Below are 25,870 nucleotides of genomic sequence, written 5' to 3'. Positions count from 1 at the left end.
AGCCCAGGAGAGCCCCCTCCGGCCATTTACATAATCAGATACTGCTATCTGCGACCGATCCGAAGGGAACGAAGATGGCTGCAGCTCAAAAATGAGGGGGCACTGAGAAAGAAACACCCGGTAGATTCCAGGATCCCCGGAATATCACTCCAGAGGAGGTGAGTGGGGTTCTCTGGGATCCGGGGTAAGCTGTACAAACCCACCACTGGTAGGGGAGTTACTGAGCGACTGGGAAGTCTCTGTTGTGGCATGCTGCCTGTGACAAAATCCACGGAATTACTCCAGTAACATCTTGAACCCCTGGTCATGGCATTCCGCAAGTGAATGGAACCCCTCCATTAGGTTCAGAAGAAGCTCCTCATGTCTTCCAATAGTGACTCTGTGCATGGACACAGTGTTGTGGAGCTGGTCCGAGGCTGCTGGGTCTGTCATCGCCAGTTCGTACTATAACTACACAGGGCGAGACCCAGATGCAGACACAGGAGGCAGATAGTTTGAGGCGGCAAGAGGCAGGTCGATATTAGCGGAAATGTTTTTGTTCCTTATATTGATGAATTGCCTGGTCCAGGGGTCCGAAATTGGATCGCCTTATCTGCTTCTTCCAGTGATTCTGAACAGAGTAGAGCAGATATTGCCTGTTATAATTCTGTCTGATTCAGTCGTTTGACTGAACAAGCTGAAAAGATCTGCATCGGTAAAAAAAGAGATGAACTCAGTGGCAGTGCATGTGCGCGATGACGTCTGGTTGAAACTAAGGAACTAAGACAGGAAAGCAAGAGAATGGGGAGACAAGGAGGCAGGAATCGGTATAGATGATGGAGAAATGATTAATGACTGAAGGATAGCAGATTCTACACTAACTCAATTCATCTACATACTGTATTTCATTGCTCAGTATCTTCACAGTAGGGTACAATGAATCCCACCTAGCCATTCTTAACTTTTGTTCTAATTATAAGGAAGAAAAGACTGTCGGCTACCTTTTGAAGATGCCCACCTCATGTTTTTATATGAAGAACCTTTCATATATGCATGCCTCAATAGCTTCCCCTTGTTAATTAACACACACACACACACCAACTTATACTTTGTAGTCTAAAGGCTCATTCTGTAGTCTTCTACTATGACATTCCCTGTCATCTACATTCATCCCCCACATTTTGTTGAAACACAATCTCGCCTTACCATATTTTACACAGTTATCCCTGTCCTTACTCAACCAGTCTCAGCTACTATATCAATTTCCATGACCTTGGTAGGAAGCTATCTCTGCAGGGGAATCTCAGTATAACTGTACTGCCATTGGCCCTAACTGACCTTTACATGCTTTACTGTGGTCGTTTTTAATTCCCCCCACCCTCTCTTAGTCACCCTGTTACAGTAAAACTTCCCTGGCCACTCTCTGTGATGAGAGAGCTCCCTCTCTTGGCACCCTTTACCAACTACGCTGGCTTAAAATGCTGTATTTGGTTTGTTTTGGGGTGGACAGAATATACAGTATCTTGATCAGTTTATTTAAAATTACATAAATTGATCCTATACTCTGGTTTGACCCCAGGTCAAGAAAATACAAATTTTGGATGAATCCCAGGGCATCACTAATTGCAAATCAGTTAGTTGGCTTTGGCTTGTTCAGCTCAATCCTCAGCCACACTCCTCTTCTATCTGAAAGATAGAAAGCTTCAGGTGACCCTATGTGGTGAAGCACTTTTCTTTGAGAAACAGAGGCAAGGGTGTATATGAGAGAGTTAGCAGCAGGGAGAAGGAAGAGGGGAGACCCCCAGCTGCAAAGAGAGACCAGAAGCTAGCGGCCCCTAGCTAGTGGCCCCTCATTACCTATGGGTAAATCTATGGCCTCCCCGGAAAGAAGACACCACTCGACATTTACCGGCAGCCATCTGAGAGTATGGAAAATCCAAAATATGCATTGGCTAAGCTAATGTAAGCCTCCTCGCCTCCCCTCCAGCCTTACCCACCTACAGTACACATCACAATACAAGCAGTATACTGAGGGGACAGGTGAGTAATCTCAGCGGGAAAAGAAAGAGACCACCTTTCTGATATATGCATGACACAGCGGTAGGTGTAGGTTCCCATTGAAGTCCCTTGTGGTTGTTTGGTTCTGCTGCTGCTGACTCCTGGATGTGTTTCATGGCAGAGCAACAAACAAACAGAGAAACAGGACAACAGAGAAACAGAGATTCATTCATCCATCATGCAAATCCTTTCCAGTCTGGTGCTGGTTCTGAAAAACGTTTGGACACTCTCCTTCCTCTGGGACCTCCTGTGTGAATTTGTGGGCACTGCCATCTTCCTCTTCGCCAGTCTGGCCTCGGTGGTACTATTGCCCCAGCTTCCAGCCTGGGATGGGACCCTCTCCAGTCCCACCAGTGATCATCATCTCCATGCCTTGTCTTCCGAGTCAGACCCATCCTTTCATTCGGACGCCCACCCCCTCTCCGAGTGCCACCCTGACCCCCTGCATGTGGCCCTGGCGTTTGGGGCCTCTGTGGATTTGGTGACTGTGTGCGTGGGTCCTGCTACCTCTAGAGGAGGGGTCCACTTGAACCCGGCTGTGACCCTGGCTCTGGCTGCAGGACTGAGGGTGAGCCCCTGGAGAGCTGTCCTCTAAGTGGGGTGCTTTCTATGCCTGTGCCCTTCTCATGGGAATGGTGCCTGCCCCGCTCAGAGCGCATCTGGGGCTGAACAAGGTGAGTCACGTCTAATTCATTTTTATTTGATTCCAGGTTATAGTGAAGTATTGTGTTTCTGTGTTATTATAGCTTCCGAAAAGTATTTATTAGAAATGTTTTGCCAATAATATCTTTGCATTTTTGTGTGGGCTTAATTGATTATGTTTGTTTATTTAAAAAAAAAGATTAATCAATGAGTACAGGTCTGATATCTGTAAAATGTTTCTTTTTCCAGGTAGCCTTGTGTGTCCACCCATGCCAAGCCTTCTCAGTGGAAACAGCCATCACCTTTCAGCTGGTAGTCTGTGTCCTCGCCACATCTTGACCCAAATCAACCTTCCACCTCCTGGGTCCTGTAGTGGCCGGCTTGTCTGTCACTTTGGGAAATCTAGTAGCGGTAAGGAAGATGCCAGATCCTATTTGTGTTAGTTCTAATTCTGTCTGACCATAATATAGTTTATATGGGTAATTTGATGGATTTTGCCAATTAAAACATTTTGTAGATCTTTTCATTTCTCCTATGACTTATATTTTGATTTCATGCCCCTCACTCTCTCTCTCTCTTTACCTTCTACCTCTTACCAGATATGGTACCACTGGCTGTGGCATGAATCCAGCTAGATAATAACCATTGGGTGAGTCTGGCCAAACACAAGCTGACTATCTCTCATTGTGCTGCATGAAATTACAAAAGTATATTGACGCTGTTTACTAAGATCACACAACAGTGCACACATACAAATCTACTTACAAAAAAGTATCTCTCTCTGCAGGTGTATTGGGTGGGGCTGTTTGTGGGGGCGTTACTAGCTGGCCTAATACATGACCTTGTGCTCTTCCCAAGATGGGGCTGCCCTGGTGACTGGTTGGCTGAGTTTAAGGAACTGTTTCCCAAGGATCCACTCACACAGCCCACCACCTTGGAACACACGTTGGAGTAGAGATGGAAGTAATTTTCTAACCATTCTCCAACCATTGACCACAGTTGACCAGTGAACCACAAACCATTATCCGATATCTGACCACTGGTGTACATAAGTACTGATGAGTGAAGAAACCTGAAAGTTGTACAGATCTACAGTATTCATGCACGTCTACAATTAAGCTATAATAATATATTCTGCTATATTTTCTTGGAGACAGCTCTCCTCTCTCTTTTGTATTTGTCCACTGTTTTTTTCCTTTCCGGCTAGTTCTGATACATTTAAGAACTGAACAAAACACAAATCCACCATCTCAGGTTCCTCACAATCATGTTGTTTGTACGTTTGACTTCATTTTGTGCATCTTTGTACCTCCGAGGTGTAGACCAAAGCCTAGAAATGTTAATGAGTGTCCAAGGTGATTTCATTCAGGTCTGTTAAAGTAGGGGTACCAGCTGTGTAGTCATTCACATTATGGGACAGATCACTATGAAATTTGTTTTTATATAACGCTATCATGGGGTTTGTCCTGTAATACATATTTAACCTCTTGCTACGAGCAATCCCGTATCCGGGATCGTAAGTATAGCCTCAAGCTCATTCACAATTTTGTTGTAGCCCTGAGCTAGCAAACCAAATTCACCTAATCAAGGGTTTGATGATTGAGCTAGCAAACCAAATTCACCGAATCAAGGGTTTGATGATTAGTTGACAAGTTGAATCAGGTGTGCTACCCCGAGAAGAGGTTTGAGAACCACTGGCCTAAAATATTCGGTCCAATGATATTCAGAGACATTATCATTAGTTCAATCAACCAGAAATGTTGATGCATTACACTGGTTCACCAACAGGTTATTCTGTGGCCGCTGGTGAGTTTACTGGAGACTCCATACCAGGTGAGAAAGAAAGTTTCTGTCAAAAGTGTTCACACAACCAGATAATTACTAACCTGGTCCCAGTATGTACTTTCATTCCAACTCATTGTCATGCCAAACATTGGTTAATTTTTGTCATGACGAGGATTGGAATGTTAGCACATTGGGCTACAGAGTGGTGCCCAGGCTATAAAATTACACTTCCTACACTTTATGTGACTGGTAGAGATAGTGCCAGCTGTACAAGATGCAAAAGGTTGAAACATTTCTCAATAATGAATGAATTAAGTCTGTTTTATTGTGTTTAAAATCCAGTACAAGTATGTATTTTCTGTTTCAGATTATGTGGTTGGAGTGCCTAATGACTGCAACACAGCAGGCTCAGTAAGGGCTCCCGATGGTGTTATGATCATTTACTTTTAATGTTAATTTATTAGAGAGTGATGTAAGCTAACGTTTTGGTTTTGTATCCAGTTCAAAATCTAAAATGGAAATACAATTGACTTTTGGGCAGTGAAATACACATTCTTAGGCTCTCAGGTGAGACTATTCATATTTTATTTGTATTTACTTGTTTACAGGAGAGTGATGAAGAAGTGATCACTATGTGACATGTCTATACAGATAGGGCTTTGTGTTGATATCTGAGTGATGAGCAATGTAAGTCCACTCAAAACCACATGCAACTTTCATCTTGCAGGTGACCTCTTACTTTGGCCACAGTGTTGCAGTAACTGATATTTAACAATGATGGGTATGTCAGAACTCTCTTACTTACTTTTTTTTGTTGTCCATAATCATTGAAGCATTAAACATGAATCAACCATCTGATAGCAAACATCTAAGCCACTGGTCGCTGGCTTGCTGTCTCGAGGAACCATGAAAAAGAGATCGAATGTCCAGCCATTCTTGCTCTGTCCTCTGTTTACCACAGACGAGATGGCATCCTAATCGGGGCGCCCCTCTTCATGGAGCATGTGTCGGGCCAGCAGTTGCAGGAGGTGGGCCAGGTGAGTGAACCTGATGAGCCCTGGGTGATCAAAATGTTATCAAATAAATCTATAACATGTGAGCATAGTGTGCAGTCTCCATTCACCTTTTATTAACAATGTTTTTTTATATACCCAGCACTTGCTCCGAGATAATGGATGTGTGTAATCCTTTCCCAGGTGAGTGTGTACCTGCAGGGAGGGCGCTCCACCTTCCACACCAAGCCAGACCAGAAGCTGACAGGTTCCCAGATGTATGGACGTATTGGCAGCACCATCGCCCCCCTCAGTGACCTGGACAATGACGGTTTTAATGGTGTAGCTCTGATATACAGTCATTTGACTTATAATATATGTATCTTCCCTTCTAATATAGTAACTGCCTCAGGGACAGCAGAATCAGTAGTATTTGCTTTTCTCTGTAACTTAAACAAGGAATGATATTAAATGTGAAAACATCCTCTGGAAAACACTTTAATCTCCTTTCTGAAACAATCTTTAATTTCATGATTGAAATGCTCCATTTTCTGATGGTGGGGAATGCTTTTGTTATAGCAGTGTTTCAATGCACTCTGTCCATGGATTACTCATCACTATAAAGCGTTTCTGTCTCTCTCGCTCTCCCCCTCTCTCTCAGATGTTGCTGTGGGAGCCCCATCCTCAGGCTTTGAAGGAAGGGTTTTCATCTCCATGGGGACTAGCGATGGACTGTCTCCCCAGTATACCCAGGTCATTGAGAGTCCCTTCCCGTCCCCAGGCTCTCCAGCACAGTTTGGCTTCACCCTAAGAGGAGCCATTGACATGGATTTAAATGGCTACCCAGGTTAGTCTGAAAACAAACTCTTCGGAAACTGTGGGCTTGCTTACCTTGATTTAAAATAGATGTGGATTTGATTATATTTGGGTTATACATGTGTTTTGACTCTAATTCATTCATTCTAGCCCACAATCGTGAAATAATAATCTCATTAGGATCTGAGAAGTTATGGAACAACAAACCTTACTCCGCCAACAATTCCCAACAATGTCCCTACCTCTCTTGTCAAGCCACAGTGTCAATCCTGCCAAGACCACTTGGAGATGTCAAACTGTAAGATCACTTGGAGGTCACTCTGTTCCCTTACGACTCCAACCATCAACCTCTGGCGCAGTTCAACGACAGCAACAGCAAAGATTTCTGTTGTCCTTTTCTTTGTAGCTGACTACTACCCAAGGACATATTGCCACGACTTAACAAAGTCCTCGTTCCTTTCAGCCCCAGTAAAAACGTCCCCTGGAGGCAAAGGCAAAGTTTCTTGGACACACGAGAGAGAAACAGAAAGGTCACTCATCCAGTGGAGGGGCCGACATTTGTCCGGGGGAGAGAACCTAATGGAGATACATTTGGTGTCCCTTGGAGACTAGTGAGCTACTCTCAACACAGCAATGCTTTTTGATGTGCAACACCTCTGGCTTTTAAAGACACTCCCCAGCGAGGCCGTTACAGTTCAACTCTTTGAGACAAACTGGTCACTGTGAAAACTATTTTTTTGTTTGTTTTTCAGCTGACCTCTTTCCTTGAAAATAGTTTTGTTTCCTACGTTGAGTTTCTTAGGAGTCACTGTGATATGAAAGCAGAGGTCCTGGCTGTTACCAAAGGGCGATCAATCCCATTGACTATTTTTTTGGTACCCTTTCATGAGAAAGTGCTATCGATAATGTACATTCCAAAGCTGTTTCATGACCCTATATTTCTATATTTCTTCTTGTTGGTGCATGGGGAGTCAATAAGATTGCTGTGTACAGGTACAGTAGTGTGAGGTAAACAAACACTTTATTTGTTACTTTAAATTAACTTGAGAATTGTTATCTGTCGAAGTCTGACATTTGCATTCACAATGTACCCAGGATGTCTGTTCTCTGTCTGTGTGGGGTGGTACCAGGGCTCAAGCCGTGGTGATGGCAAAGACCCAACTGTCCCTCTACCCTGACTTCCTGAACCCAGATGTGAAGGAGTGTGAGCGCACCACCACCAACGAGCCTGTGGCCTGGTAAAGATTATTCTCATACCAGAGTATCATACCGCAAGTGTCGGCATTAACCATAGCCTCGTGAAGTTGTTTGGGGGTGGGGGTGTTGCGTTAATTATGATGTATATTTGATATAGTTTTTTTATTTGAGGGGTGGGTGGTGCCCTTCACTACAGACACTATATTGGCCCGCTAATACAGCCCTAGTAAAGGTCCAGTGCAATACATTTGTGACCATTTATTTTGTTTTTTTATCAATATTATTTTTTATTCTGATTTTTCAGGGGGTGCTGCAGCACCATCAGCACCCCTACCTCCCGTGACTATGTCATTAACCAAACTCACTGCTGCAGGAATATTTTTGGCCAACTGGGAAGAACATTTCTGATGGACAAATGTTGGTGGGCACGGCAAGAATGCACGTATTGGCACTATGTAGAATTCCTGTAGTGTTCCTCTAGGTGCCTAACATATTACTGAGATGTGTGACATGCCTGGACAGTTCCTGGTTGTGTGAGACTGGTCTTTCCCGTGGTGTTGTGTGAATTTGTTATTGTAAAATCAGAATAACATTATGACTGATGTAGTCTGTCTCTCTCCTTACAGCTTCACAGTCATGATGTGCATTAGTGTGTCTGGCCACAGCATTCCAGAGGAGATAGGTAGGAGACGCATACTGAAGTAATTGGTTCCTGAGGAAACATACATATTCTCCTTGAGTTTGAGTTTTCTGTTTGTTCAAGATACTCTAAATCCACTCTTGTAGTTCTAGATGCAATTACACAGCCAATGGCCAGGAGGGCCCTGTTTCTGCACACAAATCTGCCCCGAGAGTATTTCCAGCTAACCATTCAGAGAGATGTGGGAGTGGTCTGCAGGAACCAAACCGCTTACCTAAGGGTGGGTTGCTTGTGCCAATTTAGCCAATTTATAGGCCTGTATTTTGTATTACAATGGTCAGAGCTCAAAACCTGAAATAAAACCATCATGCAGCAGTGTTCTTATCAGGCTTATGCTCCCAAGTGGCCATTCACTGACGTGACACTAGAACAGGCTCCAATCACAATATAATTAGTAACCTCACAAAAATGTTGCCATTGTCAGTGGCAACAGAAAAACTTGAAAGGGGAGTAGATTGATATTGTCTTAACACTACATGATCCACTAAACTGCAGTAGATCTTTACTGAATTTAAATTGAATCGAGGGTAAATTGCATCAATGTCAGTACTGCATCCTGTCTCTCATTCCAGCATGAGTCAGAGTTCAAGGACAAGCTGAGCCCCATCTTCATCTCCCTGAACTACAGCCTGTCCAACTCCAACTCCCAGGAGACCATACTGCATGGCCAGAGAGCTGTGGTCACACAGGTGACATCACACATTACATTCTTAATGTATTGATACATTTTAGTTTGCAAAGGAATAACATTTTATAAGTGGTATTTACATAGTTGCAACCTATGAATTAGCAAATGTGTTTGTTTCTTTGGGTATAAAAATGTGTGTATGTGTCTGAGTGTTGTGCAGACCAGGATCATTCTGGACTGCGGAGAGGACAATGTCTGTGTCCCTGACCTGAGGCTGACTTCTGAAGCATGAGTGTCAAACACCCCTGAGTTCCACATCACTCAGTAGTGTCATCTGTTTTCTTGGTCACTCTACATTTTCAAGACATTGGCCAAGGGAGATCTCTTGAGATTAGTGTGATGGAAAATAGGGTTACATTTGACTTTTTATTTGTACTACGAACCATGCAGGTAACTGAATATCAGGAAATTATTGTCTAGTTAGAGCATTTTATTCCTGTCTACTATACAACCCTTTACAGCATTACCTATTGGCCCTATGTAAAACACACTGTCTGAATCTGAAATGGCACCCTATTCCCTATATACAGCAGTGCACTACTTTTGACAAGAGCCTCATGGGCCCTGGTCAAAAATAGTGTACTATAAAATGAGTTTTCCAACTCTCCCGGGGCTTCAGCAGGTTGATCTGTGCTCAGAAGAAGGAGAACCAGACAGTGGTGGTGGTCTGTGAGCTGGGGAACCCTATGAAGCAGGGCCAGAAGGTAACCACCATGTAATTAAATATAGTGAAAGTAAAAACCCTTGCACTTGCCTTGCATGAACCAGAACAGCTCATTGGAGCAGGAGCCTATCTCCTATTTCTGTAGTGTGAGGCAGCTTGAAAGACAGGACACTAATCTAATCTCCTTAATGCTATCTGAGTGCCAAGCAGAGACCGATGGAGACCCATTGGCATAGAATTACACATAGAATAATAGTAATTCAATAGGATTTCTGTGGTAACCACTAACCATAGCTAGTGCAAGGGGAGAGGTGTGAATGTGTTACCCAGACATGTCACTGTGTGCTCTAGATTCCTGTGAATGTGTGAAAGCATCAAGGAGGCTTCCGGTCGTTCTGGGTCTTTACTGTCAACGGACGTGGATGACATGTGACTATGTGTTTGCAATAGCTCTGTTGTCAGTCTGAATGATACTGTACAGTATGTTTTTCTCTCTGTCTGTCGTAGCTCCAGGCTGGTCTGTTATTCAGCGTGGGGAATCTGGAGAAGGTGGAGAGCCACGTGTCATTCACATTACAGATCAAAAGGTTGAGAACAACACTTTCGTCCCATCTTGTGACTTTAATGCCCTCGATGCTACCAAAGCATTGTTTTTCTGTTTGTAATACAACATTTGAATGGGGAAATCAACACAATATAAGGCATATTTAGAGTCTCTGAGATGCATATAGTTGACATGCTTGTTAATCCAGTTGTCTGTATTTTAGACATTCAAGGTGTCACCTGAAGATTCGTGGCTTTTCTAATGACACAAGGGAAATGTTCAACATTCGTTCAGCTTCTTCCTTCCTTTATAATCTCTAGCAAGAACAGCCAGAATCCTGACAGTAATGTGGCCCATCTGAGGATCGATGTCAGCGCTGAGGCAGCTCTGGAGATGCGGGGGTGGGTGGGCCTTCCTTATTGTCCTCCAATTATCCTCAGAGCCATAAACTGTGCTGTTTTGTTCTACCATGGAAATGAGCACTCCTCCTGGTCACACTTTCTGTGTGACAATTCAGAGCTGCCTTGCCAGACTAGTAGCAGACTGAATATCTAACATCCAAAAGGGATTAGTGATGTTTGCCATTGGAAGATGTTGTCCTAATGTGAGCGTATTACGGTACAGTAACAGCATGGTTTACTCTTGTCCTTGTAGTTATTGGCTTTCCCAGGACATGTAGTTACTAATTATCACCAGGACTATTTAACTATATGACTAAGAGGTGCAAATGAAGCATCCTGAAGCAGTCTGATCCCTATATCCCACTAAGATCAGTGAGAAATGAGGCAATCTATTGGATGCCGGATCTACTGTCTGCACTGCCATGCATGACAACAACCATATAAGTGTTGTTAAGACAGTATAAACCTATCTAGGACCAGGCTAATGTTCTCAGTGTTGTCCTCAGCGTTTGGTCCACCTTTGTAGCCTGCTGTTTTTTGGACAGTGGCTCCTCTCCACCTGAATGTGTCCTGCCCATTGCCAAGTGGGAACAGAAGGAGCAGCCTGCTGACCTGGAGGAGGTTGGCCTGCTAGTGGAACACGTCTATGAGGTAACCTTATATGGTTCACTCAGAAAAGAAACAAAGCGTTTAAGACATCGGTCTCTCTGAGGTTGGTGCAGTTTTAGGCCAAAATGCATAACATCTATTTGAAGAGTTCAAAAGGTCGTTATAGAGTACGTTTGTGTACGTTATTTCATATTTATACAAAGACAATGAGATACAACTTAGTGAGTGAAATCTGAAAGCACATGTTTTTGTGTTGAAACACTCCGTTGAGAAATCTGGGGCCGAGCATGGTCAACGCCAGGGTGGTAGTAGAGATCCCCACCCATCACCATGGAGACTTACTACTCGATGTGTTCGCTAACTCCTCAGAGGATTTCCTCATCTGCCACACTGACTCCCCTGACATCGACCCATATCAGGTGCGAGAGGTAGCCATGTTGTGGCCCTGCAGTGTGCCAGACAGCAAATCTTTCTGTAACGGAAAAACCACGTTGTTTTTTCCGTTCATTATGTTTTAATTAAAGGTTAAGCAAAACCATATTTTCTATTGTTCTTTTGATGATGTTTTGGTTATATGAAATTGTGGAACACTCTTTTGTTTTGGCAGTTGGTTAAGACCGGTAATGCTACTGTTGGTAGAGTGTACAAGGTTAAACAGAATGAGGTGGAACAGCCGGAGCCTCAGCGCAAAGACACCGTTCACGTGGTAAACAAGTGTATCTTCATACGATTAACATAATGGCATGCATCCGGGTACAATCAAACTGTCTTGTCTTTAGTTGATGCTGTACAGTAGGCTAGTTCCACTTTACTGCAATTTCAGAGACAACTTGCAATATTCTATATATGCCACAAGAGGGGGTTGTACAACAAAATATTGCATCTCTCAAGTGGATGGGGACATTCCATTGATGTGTCATGGGGGAAAACGTTGACACTTTGGTGTGGTCCTCTCTCGATTTCTCCACAGAACTGCACCAGTGGAGATACCTGTCTGAGGTTTGTGTGTGAGGCCAAAGGTCTGGAAAGAGACTGGAGCGCTGTGGTGAAGGTGATGTCCCGACTCTGGGTACAAACCTTCCTGGAGGTGAGAAAGAGAGAGAGAGAGAGAGAGACTAATACGGGAGCCTATACCATATCACAGTGACATATTTTCCACACAATATTTCACCATAGCTACAATCATAGGCAGAATGGAAAAGTGCTCCAAGACAGCTCTGCATCAAATTGAGATAGCATTTTGTAGGATCTTACTTCTTTGACATTATTCCATAATGATTATGAAACCCTCATTCTGTTTCCCTTAGAGGCCTTATGAGAATTATGTCCTCCATTCTACAGCACGCTATGCGGTTATAGATATGCCCTCTAAGATCCAGCCTGAAGAGCTGCCAAGTGGACAGGCTGAGGTAAAAAAATGAACCAAAGTTTCCCATTTCCACTTCTGCTTGTGTGTAGACAACATTTATTCACTAATGACGTAAATGACTTACACAAAGTAACCATTTCTTCAGTAGTCATTGGACAAATTGAATTGGAGCCAGTTGACCATGTGTGTATATGTGTGAAGACCCAGACCAGTCTGGTGTGGAGGGCTCCTGATGGAGAGAAGGAGGTGTCGGTGTGGTGGATCATTGTGGCTGTGGTCTCTGGCCTTTTCCTCCTCGCTCTGATCTTCTGGAAGGTAATGTACTGACATAGTTAAAACAGCAGATGGTGCAAGATTGGGCCCCATAACTGGGTAGCATTTAGATGGTGCTACACAGCTATCATCTAAGTATTGATCACTCAGTCTTTTTGAATGATATGTTTTTCTCAAACCTGTAACTATTGGTTGGTATGGAGACAAAAAAAGGAAGGGACATAAAGGAGAATGACCTCAATGACACACAAAGGAAACCTGAATCAGAAAATAATATGTGGAAATGTAAATGTTTTGTGTTTGTGCTTCAGGTGGGGTTCTTTTAATCGCAACCGACCCCCGTGTGATGATAATGATAATGCAGAACAGCTAGCTGGGGCTGGACAGTCTGAATACGCTGAGATGCCCCCAAACACAGAGGACAAGCAAGAATAAACAACTACTGTATCACCCTGGAAACCCTGGTGTTTTATGTATTTATCTGTTTTGACACAGACGCCCACACTTTTTATGAGTTTTAAACGGTTTCACACGGTTTGTAAATGTTGCAATGAGCTTCTTGTTCAAATCTAATCAAATCAACGTTTATTTGTCACGTGCGACGAATTCAACAGGTGTAGGTAGACCTTACAGTGAAATGCTTACTTACAGGCTCTAACCAATAGTGAACAATAGGTAGGTAAAGAAATAAAACCACAGTAAAAAAGACTAGGCTATATACAGTAGCGAGGCTATAAAAGTAGCGAGACACTGGTAAGTCAGGATGATTGAGGTAGTACTATTCTACTCCCTATAACTGCACACTTTCTAAAGATGCATCATTTAAAAAAAGGTATCTTCTAGCTATTCTATTTTGTATTGAAATAAACATATCTTGACCAACTTGATTTAGCACGTTGTGTCCTTTTGAAGCCAAACTGGCCTTCCAGTGTTCACAGAGGGGATATCCTTGTTAGTGTGATGGCAACGGCCTGCTCTTATAAGCAACCATTGTGTTAGGGAGACCATCATGACTCACTGAAGTCTGAGCCAGCTTCCTGCTATTGTAGAGGGGAGACCCTCGAGTGACAATAACACTCAAATCAAATCAAATGTTATTTTTCACATGCCCCGAATACAACCTTACCATGGAATGTCTACTTACAAGCCCTTAACCAGCAGTGCAGTTCAAGAAGAGTTAAGAAAATATTCACCAAATAAAGTAAAGTGAAAATTATAAAAAGTAACAAAAATAAAATAACAATAAGGAAGCTATATATATATATATATATATATATATATGTATAATTTGTACATGTAGGTAGGGGTGAAGTGACTATGCATAGACTAGGCAATCCTGTGTTTATGCAGCTCATGGAAAAATAATAAATACCCAGATATGGCAAGAAGGGTACAGTACTTATACCTATTGGTGATTTTCTGTTTCACCGACATTTTATATACATTTCAAAACACATTTGAATGAATAGTGGCTATTTTGCAGACAAACCGATAGGTAGCCTACTTTTAAGTGAAATGGAACACTGTGTACTTACATTGTAATTACACTGTCCTCCTAATGGGAGTTCGAGATGGACTTATAAGGGCCCATAGACCTTCATGGGGGCCCATCTGTGCACACACTCTACTTTGGTACCGTTAGGGGGCGATCACGACCACCAACAAGGCAGAGCAAGCGTCCCCTCCCACGTAGGACAATGGAATTGTGAAGCCACTCCGGTTCGTGAGCCGAGCAAGGAGTGGACATCCGAGGCAGCGCGAAAAGGGAGCAGTCAATGCCAACCTCAAAAGCAGTATGGATGAATGGCCACCTAAGTGGAATTGATGATGTCGCAGTAAGAATGCCACCGCCGCACACATCTCGTCTTCTTTTTCTCTTTCTTTTTCTCGGCAATCTTTGGGAAGGACTTGCTAAATCCATTTCGGACCAGGGAGCACTTGGTGAGTTATTCGTAGAGATTCGGCAAGATTCGAGTTTTGAGGGGAAAGTCTGTGGTGGTGAATTGGCTGCTACAGCTAACGCATTGGCTGTTGTTATTATTTGTGTCCCTTGTCAGTGATGAGGGTGAGTTATTATGTAACCGTCGCATTTATTCAGCTATAATACAATTTAGTCGCCGCATGCTCTCGTCTTGTGGCTACTTCTTTGCATTCGATAATGGAATAGGGCTTCAGTTTTGAAACAAAGGATCCTGAACTGTAGCCCCCTTCCCCGATGGGCCATCTGTAGGCTCAATCTGTAGGTAAATCTAACCTAACGCGAGGCTATATAGCCTATCAATAGCAGTTGCATTATTCCGTTTCCATGTGCGAGCTGAGTTGTGCGATAGCAATTCAGCTATGATGAGGCGTCAGTTTAAGTTCCAACTTCTATCCACGTAACTCTGGAAAATGCCAACTAGATATTTTCAATTAGAAAATGGTCAATTGTCAGACACCAATGGTTAGTAGAACTATTAAAAAAAAAAATCAATCAAATCATTCCATGCTAGAAAAATAGGCCAATAAGAGTATAGCACGAGCTAGTGTGCATTTGTGAATGCCAGATGGACGACAAGGTTGTTTTGGTTACTGTCAACTGCACGCACCCGTTGTTGACATTGTTGTTGTTATTATGTCCCAAGAGTCCTCATGAATGGCCAAAGGACATTATAATTTGAACAATGTTTGTTTTGGGTTCCCAGGACGTTTGATACATTTCATATATCCTATTTTCATTCAGTTTCTCTGCAGGAGTATTTTCACAATTTTATACCCATATTATTATTATTACTATTATTATTATTGGTGCTTGACGTGGATGCTAGTGTCAATGCTTGGTAGTGCTTTAACCTGTCTCTCCCATACAGTCCCCTATCCTTCAAGTGGGCCAAGCACGGTTTAGTTCCGATGCCTTCAATATGTTGCAATTCCTTGTAGATACCTCTTTTTTTATATATATATAGCTAAGCAGGCTTTTAAGAAGTCGTGTCCATTATCTATATTTCATTAGCTACGTTTTTTTGCGACCAAAGAAGCCTTATTTCTGGAAGATGTGCCTATTTCTTAGTGCTTTGGACACGCTTGTCAAGATGGGAAGAGCTTCTTAACCCACACATGTCAAATTCGGTGTACTTTAATATTTTAGCTTCTCTAATATTATCTATGAATAATCATAGATTATCCATGTGAATTCCATTAGTTTCACCGACTGAGCAAACTGGTTGTGACGATAATTGATTTTTTTTTGGGGGGGGGGGGGCTTGTCTGTTTTGCTTGTCACATCAGTTTGCAAACAATGTTTAAAAAAAATGTCATCGAGTTAATAAAGCCGCATACAAACATGGTCTCTTTTTTGAGTAAGGCAGCTCAACACCGCTGGTGTTTCAGCCTAGCTCAGTGTTTTCTGTGGTGTTGGGGCTAGCCAGCAGAAAATACAAAGTGTTGCGCCTGATTGGCTCAGTTTTCTGTCATGATTGGCTCCGTTTTCTGTCACTAGTGGGACAGTACGTCATCCCCAATTCTAAGGTTAGAGCTCAAAAATGTTAGGTGCTTGGGTTCTGTCATAGAGTTATAATAGAAGTGCCCATCCAAGAAGGCTAAAGGTAATTGGCCACAGATACAGTGCCTTACGAAAGTATTCGGCCCCCTCGAACTTTGCGACCTTTTGCCACATTTCAGGCTTCAAACAATAAAGATATAAAACTGTATTTTTTTGTGAAGAATCAACAACAAGTGGGACACAATCATGAAGTGGAACGACATTTATTGGATATTTCAAACTTTTTTAACAAATCAAAAACTGAAAAATTGGGCGTGCAAAATTATTCAGCCCCCTTAAGTTAATACTTTGTAGCGCCACCTTTTGCTGCGATTACAGCTGTAATCGCTTGGGGTATGTCTATCAGTTTTGCACATCGAGAGACTGACATTTTTGGTTCGTGGCCCACTATGTGATTGTTTGGCTACTTTTTATACAGCTTTGACAGTGCTACTGATAGTAGTTGTGGTGCTTGGCTTGCGTGTGCAAATTCATTACACACAACATTCTATAATATAATTGTGCTTTTTGACATGTCAAATTAAAAGCTTATTTAACGCGTCAAATAATGTTATATGACGTGCATATTTTTTGACACGCAAAGACCCAAATGGCGTTCAATATGCCTCATCCTAATAATTTGGTCTATTTTCACCTCTTAATTTCACCTACTGTTCTAACTTTGTGGTGCACAAATAGCCTATTACCTGTTTTAGAGAAATGTAATCATAGAATATTGTAAGAGCTTTCATAGTCTGTTTATATGCCCCCTTTATTTATCCTACGGTTCTGACTTGTACAGGGAGAACACGGTAAGAACGTCCCATGTTCTGAATTCTGTCGTTGTACATTTCAACAGTGCTGAACAAATAGTTATATTGACTACGTCCGTCGTCTCTTGCTCATTAATGTCTTAATCGAAATGACGGATTGCCTCTTATCCACTTGTCGTCCCCTTATGCCATAGTTTGTACATCTCAATTGTCAGTAGAATCCACATTTTTTAAAGCAAGTCTGCATATCAACTATGTTTTTGTGTGTAATGGCTTTGCTGGCATACCTCCCACTTTTTTTTTGCCCCACCAAGATGTACATGCTAAAATGGCCACTGCCTTGCAGTTTAGCTGTATAGATTAAACTTTCTTGAAACACTTTCAAATGGGAAATCACATCAGTCTCTAACACCTTGTCATTATACCATGCTTTTACACCATGTGTTGATAAAAAGGATCCCAACTGGAGAGACAGGAAATGTTGATTCATTCATTTGAAGGTGCTGTCGTCAACCACGACCCCACCTTCACCTCATATTGATTTGTCAGACTGTGTTCTTCCATTACTTTATCAGGTGTATCTCACTGATCATCCCTAAAGCCAACACCTCATTTGGCCGCCTTTCGTTCCAGTACTCTGCTGCCTGTGACTGGAACGAATTGCAAAAATCGCTGAAGTTGGAGACTTTTATCTCCCTCACCAACTTCAAACATCAGCTATCCGAGCAGCTAACCGATCGCTGCAGCTGTACATAGTCTATAGGTAAATAGCTCACCCTTTTTCACCTACCTCATTCCCATACTGTTTTTATACTGTTTTTATTTATTTACTTTTCTGCTCTTTTGCACACCAATATCTCTACCTGTACATGCCCATCTGATCATTTATCACTCCAGTGTTAATCTGCAAAATTGTATTATTCGCCTACCTCCTCATGCCTTTTGCACACATTGTATATAGACTGCCCATTTTTTTCTACTGTGTTATTGACTTGCTAATTGTTTACTCCATGTGTAACTCTGTTGTCTGTTCACACTGCTATGCTTTATCTTGGCCAGGTCGCAGTTGCAAATGAGAACTTGTTCTCAACTAGCCTACCTGGTTAAATAAAGGTGAAATAAATAAAAAATAAATAATAGAGCTCATGACCTCAATCTCTCCTCAGAAGTAAAGGTCCCTTTGAAGTCAGAGAGCTTGGATGGTAAACTAAGTCGAGTCGCTGAAAGAATTTGGCGCTTGTGGATTGAGTTGAGGCCGAGAAGCTTGTTAAAAAGCTTGAGTGTCTTTCTTTTTTGTCATAGTTGAAATTCCTTTCTTTTAACAGCACAGTGACTTGCAATGTTCTTTCGGCTCAGTAGCTCAGCAAGAATGAGATGAATCACCACAACCTATCAAAAAAAAGTATGCTATTACCAATTAAATGCTTGGTCTAGGAAGAAAAAGGAAATTATTTCAGAGATCAGTGGAGGGTGATGCTGTGGACATATTCAAATTGTGCCAGACTCTCTTCTTGTATCAGCTCAGCTCCTTTTGAAGATGCATATTTAGTTACAGGTAGATGTTGGGCAAATGGCCCAACTGATGGCACCCTATTTCCGATATGGCCTGGTTAAAAGTAGTGCACTTCATAGGGAATAGGGTGCCATTTGGGATGCAGTTTTTCGGTACACACTCTCTGCAGCATCAGTAATCAAGGCATACATATTAATGATATACTGTTGAAATGAATTCAGAATGGATTGAACCCAACCATGGGGATGTTATTTATTCAATGAATTACATAATTTAGTCTAATAGCTCAAAATTCAATGTAAGCCTGACATCCCCAGAGAGAAGGTTTGTATGTTAGAGGAGTTAAGGGTACTTTGAAATACTATATATGAATACTATATAGGAAAACATCAGAAATCCTCATATCTGAATTATTGTCCTGAAAAGGAACTTTTCAGTCTTCAGTTTGATGTAAACTGATCTTGGTTATCTTAACATTATTTCATGCTGAATTCTGCAGATCGGAGTGGCTGAGTGGAAAGTGTCTTCTCTTTGTCCTCTCTCTGTCACATTATGCTATTGCCATGGTAATCTGTCCATGGTGAATCCTGCCCCTTCCCCTCTCAGTGACCTCTATGTTGCCTCCTACCCAATTGAGGCGGTTTGTCACATGTCCATTTGTGGCATTCTTTTGAAGGTCATGTTTATCTGTCTTACAAGAGCCAGGTGCTGTCTGTCATTCAAGGCTGAAAGAAAGCCTAATAATGACATGTGCCATCACAACTGAGATACTCATGCGATCGTAGATCCTTCTATGGTATGTCTCCTTGAATTATCAAACATCTATGGTGTACTGCTGGCCACTTAGAGCCTGAGGTTGATTAAAAAAACTATTTTGTGAAGATGGAGGCAGTGTTGCTGTTGTTGAGATCAGAGGTTTATGTAAAAGCATCAGATGTGCATACTTGCTGACTGACTGTGCCCACTGCCCAAAGCAACAACCAAAGTATGAAAAATGTGTTATTCTTGGGCTGTTTCTGCATGAGCAACACCTGACTGTCCTAATCGTCTGATAACCTGTGCAGCCTGCCCCGGTGTGCGGACAATAGCCGACTGAGGCCTGGCCAGGCATGAGTCTAATGTGAGCTGACTGCCATTGCTTTGTGTTGTCTGTACCCTCCCATCTTTCTCTCCACTGCCGCTGGGCAGGTGAACCATACAGTACAATCTCAAATTCATAATTGTTCAGATTCGTAATTGTTTGGCAGTACAGTCCCTTCTGTACCTTTTGTACACTGAGATCTAGGTATTATTGTATTTTTATTACGCAAAATTATCAATTTTCTTGTTTGTTTTCTATTGATGTCATGGGGTAGTTGTAGTGGTCTGGGTGTAGCTGGTGCAGAGGAGTCAGGTGCAGGACAGCAGAGATGAGTAACACAAGTAACTTTACTCAAATATTCCAATAACATGTCGTAATACCTAGCCCACAATAATGGACCGAACACACATTAAACAATTACGCATAAAAACCATGGGGAAAACAATGAACATGTAATTGGGGAATTGAAACCAAGTGTGTAAAACAACAAAGGCAAAAACAAATGGAAAATGAAAAGTGTATCTGCGATGGCTAGAAGGCCTGTGACGTCGACCGCCGAACGCCGCCCGAACAAGGAGAGGGACCGACTACGGCGGAAGTCGTGACAGTCACAGGGTGTTTGTCCTGTATAGCTGCACTTCAGGGGTAGTCTGTCCATATCTATACACTGCTGCACTTTGAGCCTCTATGGCAGGGGTCGGCAACAGGCGGCAAGTGGGCCCAAACATTTTTGTTTGTTTTTGGTCCAAAAAAAGCTTTACAGTCACCAGTAATTTAACTAAAGTTTGTTTAAACCTCTTAGGGATAGTGAGACGCTAGCGTCTCAAGTGGCCAATAGCCTCGGGAAATGCATAGCGCCAAATTCAAATAAAACGCGATTAAACTCAAACTTTCATTAAATCACACATGCAGGGTACTCAATTAAAGCTACACTCGTTGTGAATCCAGCCAACATGACAGATTTTTAAAATGCTTTTCGGCGAAAGCATGAGAAGCTATTATCTGATAGCATGCACCCCCCCCCCTGAACCACCTGAACGAGTTGTAAACAAAATAATTAGCGTAGCCGGCGCTACACAAAACACTGAAATAAAATATAAAACATGCATTACCTTTGACGAGCTTCTTTATTGGCACTCCAATATGTCCCATAAACATCACAATTGGTCATTTTTTTTATTAATTCCGTCCATGTATACCCAAAATGTCCATTTATAAAGCAGATTTGATCCGGAAAAAAACAGCTTTCCAAAACACAACGTCACTACAAAACATTTCAAAAGTTGCCTATAAACTTTGCCAAAATATTTCAAACTACTTTTGTAATACAACTTTTGTAATACAACTTATATTTAAACGTTAATAATCGATCAAATTGTAGACGGGGCAATCTGTATTCGATAGAGAAAGTAAACAAAACATGCACCATTTTCCCTCTTGGGTAACTATCAACAGTGTAACGTTGTTCCAGGATGTGTCTTTTCTTTGTTTCACCAATGATTAACTTCAACCTAATTCCAAAGACTGGTGACATCCTGTGGAAGTCGTAGGAACTGTAATATGGGCGCTATGTAATTTCCCTTGGCAAAGACAACTGAGGGAACTGTCAGAGGAAAAAACATGTTTTATTCTGAAATGTTTTTCCTTGGGGTTTTGCCTGCTACATAAGTTCTGTTATAGTCACAGACATGATTGAACCAGTTTTAGAAACTTCAGAGTGTTTTCTATCCACACCTACTAATCATATGCATATATATTCAATATATTCCTGGCTTGAGTAGCAGGAAGTTGAAATTGTGCATGCTATTTATCCAAAAGTGTAAATGCTGCTCCCTATCTCTAAGAATTTCATTTAGAAAAAACGTTCCCATGAATAAAAAATAAAAAGACGTGATCAAGGGATGAATTGATAGTTATTTTCAAATACAATCTATTTTTGTCCTTAGTTGTGGTAAATTGCAGTGTAGAAATTATTTATAATTAAGTTTCCGGCCCCTGGACCATATGCTCCAACAAAAATCGTCCTTCAGTTGAATCTAGTTGCCTACCCCTGCTCTATCGGTTGGTGGTTTATCTTTGTATGCGTCCAGCATCCATATGCAGTTATTCTGGAGTTTTTCATTGTGGTCATAGTGGTTAGAGCGTTGGACTAATAACCGGAAGGTTGCAAGTTCAAATTCCCGAGCTGACAAGGTACAAATCTGTCGTTCTGCCCCTGAACAGGCAGTTAACCCACTGTTCCTAGGCCGTCATTGAAAATAATAATTTGTTCTTAGAACTACCCCTCCCGGATCCGGGAGAATTGTCATCAACTACACTTATTAGCATAATGCAACGGACAAAAAATCTTACGAGAAAATATTCATATTCATGAAATCACAAGTGAAATATAGTGAAACACAGCTTAACCTTTTGTTAATCACCCTGTCATCTCAGATTTTGAAATTATGCTTTACAGCCAAAGTAAGACAAGCATTTGTGTAAGTTTATCGATAGCCTAGCATATCATTATGTCCAGCTAGCAGCAGGCAGCTTGGTCAAGAAAATCAGAAAAGCAATCAAATGAAATCGTTTACCTTTGATGAGCTTCGGATATTTTCACTCACGAGACTCCCAGTTAGACAGCAAATATTCATTTTGTTCCATAAAGATTATTTTTATAGCCGAAATACCTCTGTTTGTTCTTCAGGTTTTGTTGAGGAATCCACTGGAAACTGCGGTCACGACAACGGCAAAAAAATATTCCAAATTAGATCCAGAATATCGACAGAAACATGGCAAATGTTTTTTATAATCAATCCTCAAGGTGTTTTTCAAATATCTATTCGATAATATATCAACAGGGACAATTGGCTTCTTAGTAGGAGCGAGAGGAGCAATGGCCGCCTTTGTCTATTACGCACAAATCACTCCAAGAGCCACCAGCTGACCACTGACGCAATGTTGTCGTTCACGCTCATTTTTAAAAATAAAAGCCTGAAACTATGTCTTGTGACTGTAGACACATTAGGGAAGCCATGGGAAAAGGAATCTGGTTGATATCCCTTTCAATGCTCAATAGGGAGGCATAGGAACGCAGAGGTATCAAAATAAGAATCACTTCCTGATTGGATTTTTCTCAGGCTTTCGCCTGCAATATCAGTTCTGTTATACTCACAAATAATATTTTTACAGTTTTGGAAACTTTAGAGTGTTTTCTATCCTAAGCTGTCAATTATACAGTGGAGCAAAAAAGTATTTAGTCAGCCACCAATTGTGCAAGTTATCCCAATTAAAAAGATGAGAGAGGCCTGTAATTTACATCATAGGTACATTTCAACTATGGCAGAAAAAACGAGGGAAAAAAATCCAGAAAATCACATTGTAGGATTTTTAATGAATTTATTTGCAAATTATTGTGGAAAATAAGTATTTGGTCACCTACAAACAAGCAAGATTTCTGGCTCTCACAGACCTTCTTTAAGAAGCTCCTCTGTCCTCCACTCGTTACCTGTATTAATGGCACCTGTTTGAACTTGTTATCAGTATAAAAGACGCCTGTCCACAACCTCAAACAGTCACACTCCAAACTCCACTATGGCAAAGACCAAAGAGCTGTCAAAGGACACCAGAAACTAAACCTGCACCAGGCTGGGAAGACTGAATCTGCAATAGGTAAGCAGCTTGGTTTGAAGAAATCAACTGTGGGAGCAATTATTAGGAAGGCATACAAGACCACTGATAATCTCCCTCGATCTGGGGCTCCACGCAAGATCTCAACCCGTGGGGTCAAAATGATCACAAGAACGGTGAGCAAAAATCCCAGAACCACACGGGGGGACCTAGTGAATGACCTGCAGAGAGCTGGGACCAAAGTAACAAAGCCTACCATCAGTAACACACTACGCCGCCAGGGACTCAAATCCTGCAGTGCCACACGTGTCCCCCTGCTAAAGCCAGTACATGTCCAGGCCCGTCTGAAGTTTGCTAGAGAGCATTTGGATGATCCAGAAGAAGATTGGGAGAATGTCATATGGTCAGATGAAACCAAAATCTTTTTGGTAAAAACTCAACTCATCGTGTTTGGAGGACAAAGAATGCTGAGTTGCATCCAAAGAACACCATACCTACTGTGAAGCATGGGGGTGGAAACATCATGCTTTGGGGCTGTTTTTCTGCAAAGGGACCAGGACGACTGATCCGTGTAAAGGAAAGAATGAATGGGGCCATGTATCGTGAGATTTTGAGTGAAAACCTCCTTCCATCAGCAAGGGCATTGAAGATGAAACATGGCTGGGTCTTTCAGCATGACAATGATCCCAACCACACCGCCCGGGCAACGAAGGAGTGGCTTCGTAAGAAGCATTTCAAGGTCCTGGAGTGGTCTAGCTAGTCTCCAGATCTCAACCCCATAGAAAATCTTTGGAGGGAGTTGAAAGTCCGTGTTGCCCAGCAACAGCCCCAAAACATCACTGCTCTAGAGGAGATCTGAATGGAGGAATGGGCCAAAATACCAGCAACAGTGTGTGAAGCTGAACCTCAGCAAGACGGAGCTCCTCTTCCTCCCGGGAAGGACTGCCCGTTCCATGATCTCGCCATCACGGTTGACAACTCCATTGTGTCCTCCTCCCAGAGCGCTAAGAACCTTGGCGTGATCCTGGACAACACCCTGACGTTCTCAACTAACATCAAGGCGGTGTCCCGTTCCTGTAGGTTCATGCTCTACAACATCCGCAGAGTACGACCCTGCCTCACACAGGAAGCGGCGCAGGTCCTAATCCAGGCACTTGTCATCTCCCGTCTTGATTACTGCAACTCGCTGTTGGCTGGGCTCCCTGCCTGTGCCATTAAACCCCTACAACTCATCCAGAACGCCGCAGCCCGTCTGGTGTTCAACCTTCCCAAGTTCTCTCACGTCACCCCGCTCCTCCGCTCTCTCCACTGGCTTCCAGTTGAAGCTCGCATCCGCTACAAGACCATGGTGCTCGCCTACGGAGCTGTGAGGGAACGGCACCTCAGTACCTCCAGGCTCTGATCAGGCCCTACACCCAAACAAGGACACTGCGTTCATCCACCTCTGGCCTGCTCGCCTCCCTACCACTGAGGAAGTACAGTTCCCGCTCAGCCCAGTCAAAACTGTTCGCTGCTCTGGCCCCCAATGGTGGAACAAACTCCCTCACGACGCCAGGACAGCGGAGTCAATCACCACCTTCCGGAGACACCTGAAACCCCACCTCTTCAAGGAATACCTAGGATAGGGTAAGTAAGGGTAAGTAATCCTTCTCACCCCCCTTCTCACCCCCCCCCAACAAGATTTAGATGCAAGTGGCTGTTCCACTGGTTGTCATAAGGTGTATGCACCAATTTGTAAGTCGCTCTGGATAAGAGCGTCTGCTAAATGACTTAAATGTAAATGTAAATGTAAATGTGTGAAAACCTTGAAGACTTACAGAAAACATTTGACCTCTGTCATTGCCAACAAAGGGTATCTAACAAAGTATTGAGGTAAACTTTTGTTATTGACCAAATACTTATTTTCCACCATAATTTGCAAATAAATAAATTAAAAATCCTACAATGTCATTTTCTGGATTTTTTTGCTCATTTTGTCTGTCATAGTTGAAGTGTACTACCTATGATGAAAATTACAGGCCTCTCTCATCTTTTTAAGTGGGATAACTTGCACAATTGGAGGCTAACTAAATACTATGTTGCCCCACTGTATGCATATTCTTGCATCTTGTCCTGAGAAATAGCCTGTTTACTTTGGGAATGTTATTTTTCCAAAAATGAAAATACTGCCCCCTAGTCTCAAGAGGTTAAATCAAATCAAATGTATTTATATAGCCCTTCGTACATCAGCTGGTATCGCAAAGTGCTGTACAGAAACCCAGCCTAAAACCCCAAACAGCAAGCAATGCAGGTGTAGAAGCACGGTGGCTAGGAAAAACTCCCTAGAAAGGCCAAAACCTAGGAAGAAACCTAGAGAGGAACCAGGCTATGTGGGGTGGCTAGTCCTCTTAACTGACTTGCCTAGTTAAATAAAGGTAAAATAAAATTGGGGACCCCCTTTTCTTATGGATTAGGACTACAATGTCTCCAGGTCATATTATTTGATATTTAGCCACTACAAATCTGGATTGTGGATCTTTTGAGAATCTCAAAAATGGCTGGCTATATTGTGATGTGAAAATGCTGTCTAGGGCCTCAGTGGCAGTGGTTAAGGAGCGCCAGCTGTGCCATCAAATCAAGTCAAATTTTATTTGTCACATACACATGGTTAGCAG

The 25,870-nt window shown here is 42.3% G+C and overlaps 2 protein-coding genes and 1 pseudogene across 3 annotated transcripts in view; all 3 read left to right on the top strand.

Moving 5' to 3' along the window:
- Nucleotides 1–2,215: 2,215 nt before the first annotated feature.
- Nucleotides 2,216–13,456, top strand: LOC118365756 (integrin alpha-8-like; annotated as a pseudogene).
- On the top strand, nucleotides 6,440–9,549 carry LOC118364722 (integrin alpha-IIb-like). The gene is made up of 7 exons (XM_035746420.2): nucleotides 6,440–7,280; nucleotides 7,403–7,510; nucleotides 8,096–8,151; nucleotides 8,256–8,389; nucleotides 8,742–8,858; nucleotides 9,018–9,247; nucleotides 9,477–9,549. Exons 2-6 carry the CDS (start codon nucleotides 7,419–7,421, stop codon nucleotides 9,087–9,089), a joined length of 471 nt encoding a protein of 156 aa, XP_035602313.1. The 5' UTR covers nucleotides 6,440–7,280; nucleotides 7,403–7,418; the 3' UTR covers nucleotides 9,090–9,247; nucleotides 9,477–9,549.
- Nucleotides 13,457–14,370: 914 nt separating the features above from the next.
- LOC118365164 (protein FAM171A2-like) overlaps nucleotides 14,371–25,870 on the top strand; it is an 84,767-nt gene continuing 73,267 nt past the window's right edge. Inside the window, exon 1 of one of the 2 annotated variants that reach the window (XM_035747135.2) lies at nucleotides 14,371–14,552. Coding sequence is in view for 1 of the 2 variants with exons in the window: in XM_035747134.2 (XP_035603027.1) it covers nucleotides 14,493–14,658 (166 nt within the window). In the remaining variant the exon portion in view is untranslated. Of the gene's footprint in view, nucleotides 14,659–25,870 lie in introns of both variants that reach the window. The other variant, XM_035747134.2, reaches the window with a different exon arrangement.

This window comes from Oncorhynchus keta, chromosome 32, assembly GCF_023373465.1.
Source record: "Oncorhynchus keta strain PuntledgeMale-10-30-2019 chromosome 32, Oket_V2, whole genome shotgun sequence".
Classification (NCBI taxonomy): Eukaryota; Metazoa; Chordata; class Actinopteri; order Salmoniformes; family Salmonidae; genus Oncorhynchus; species Oncorhynchus keta.
This window is presented reverse-complemented; position numbering and strand designations above follow the sequence as displayed.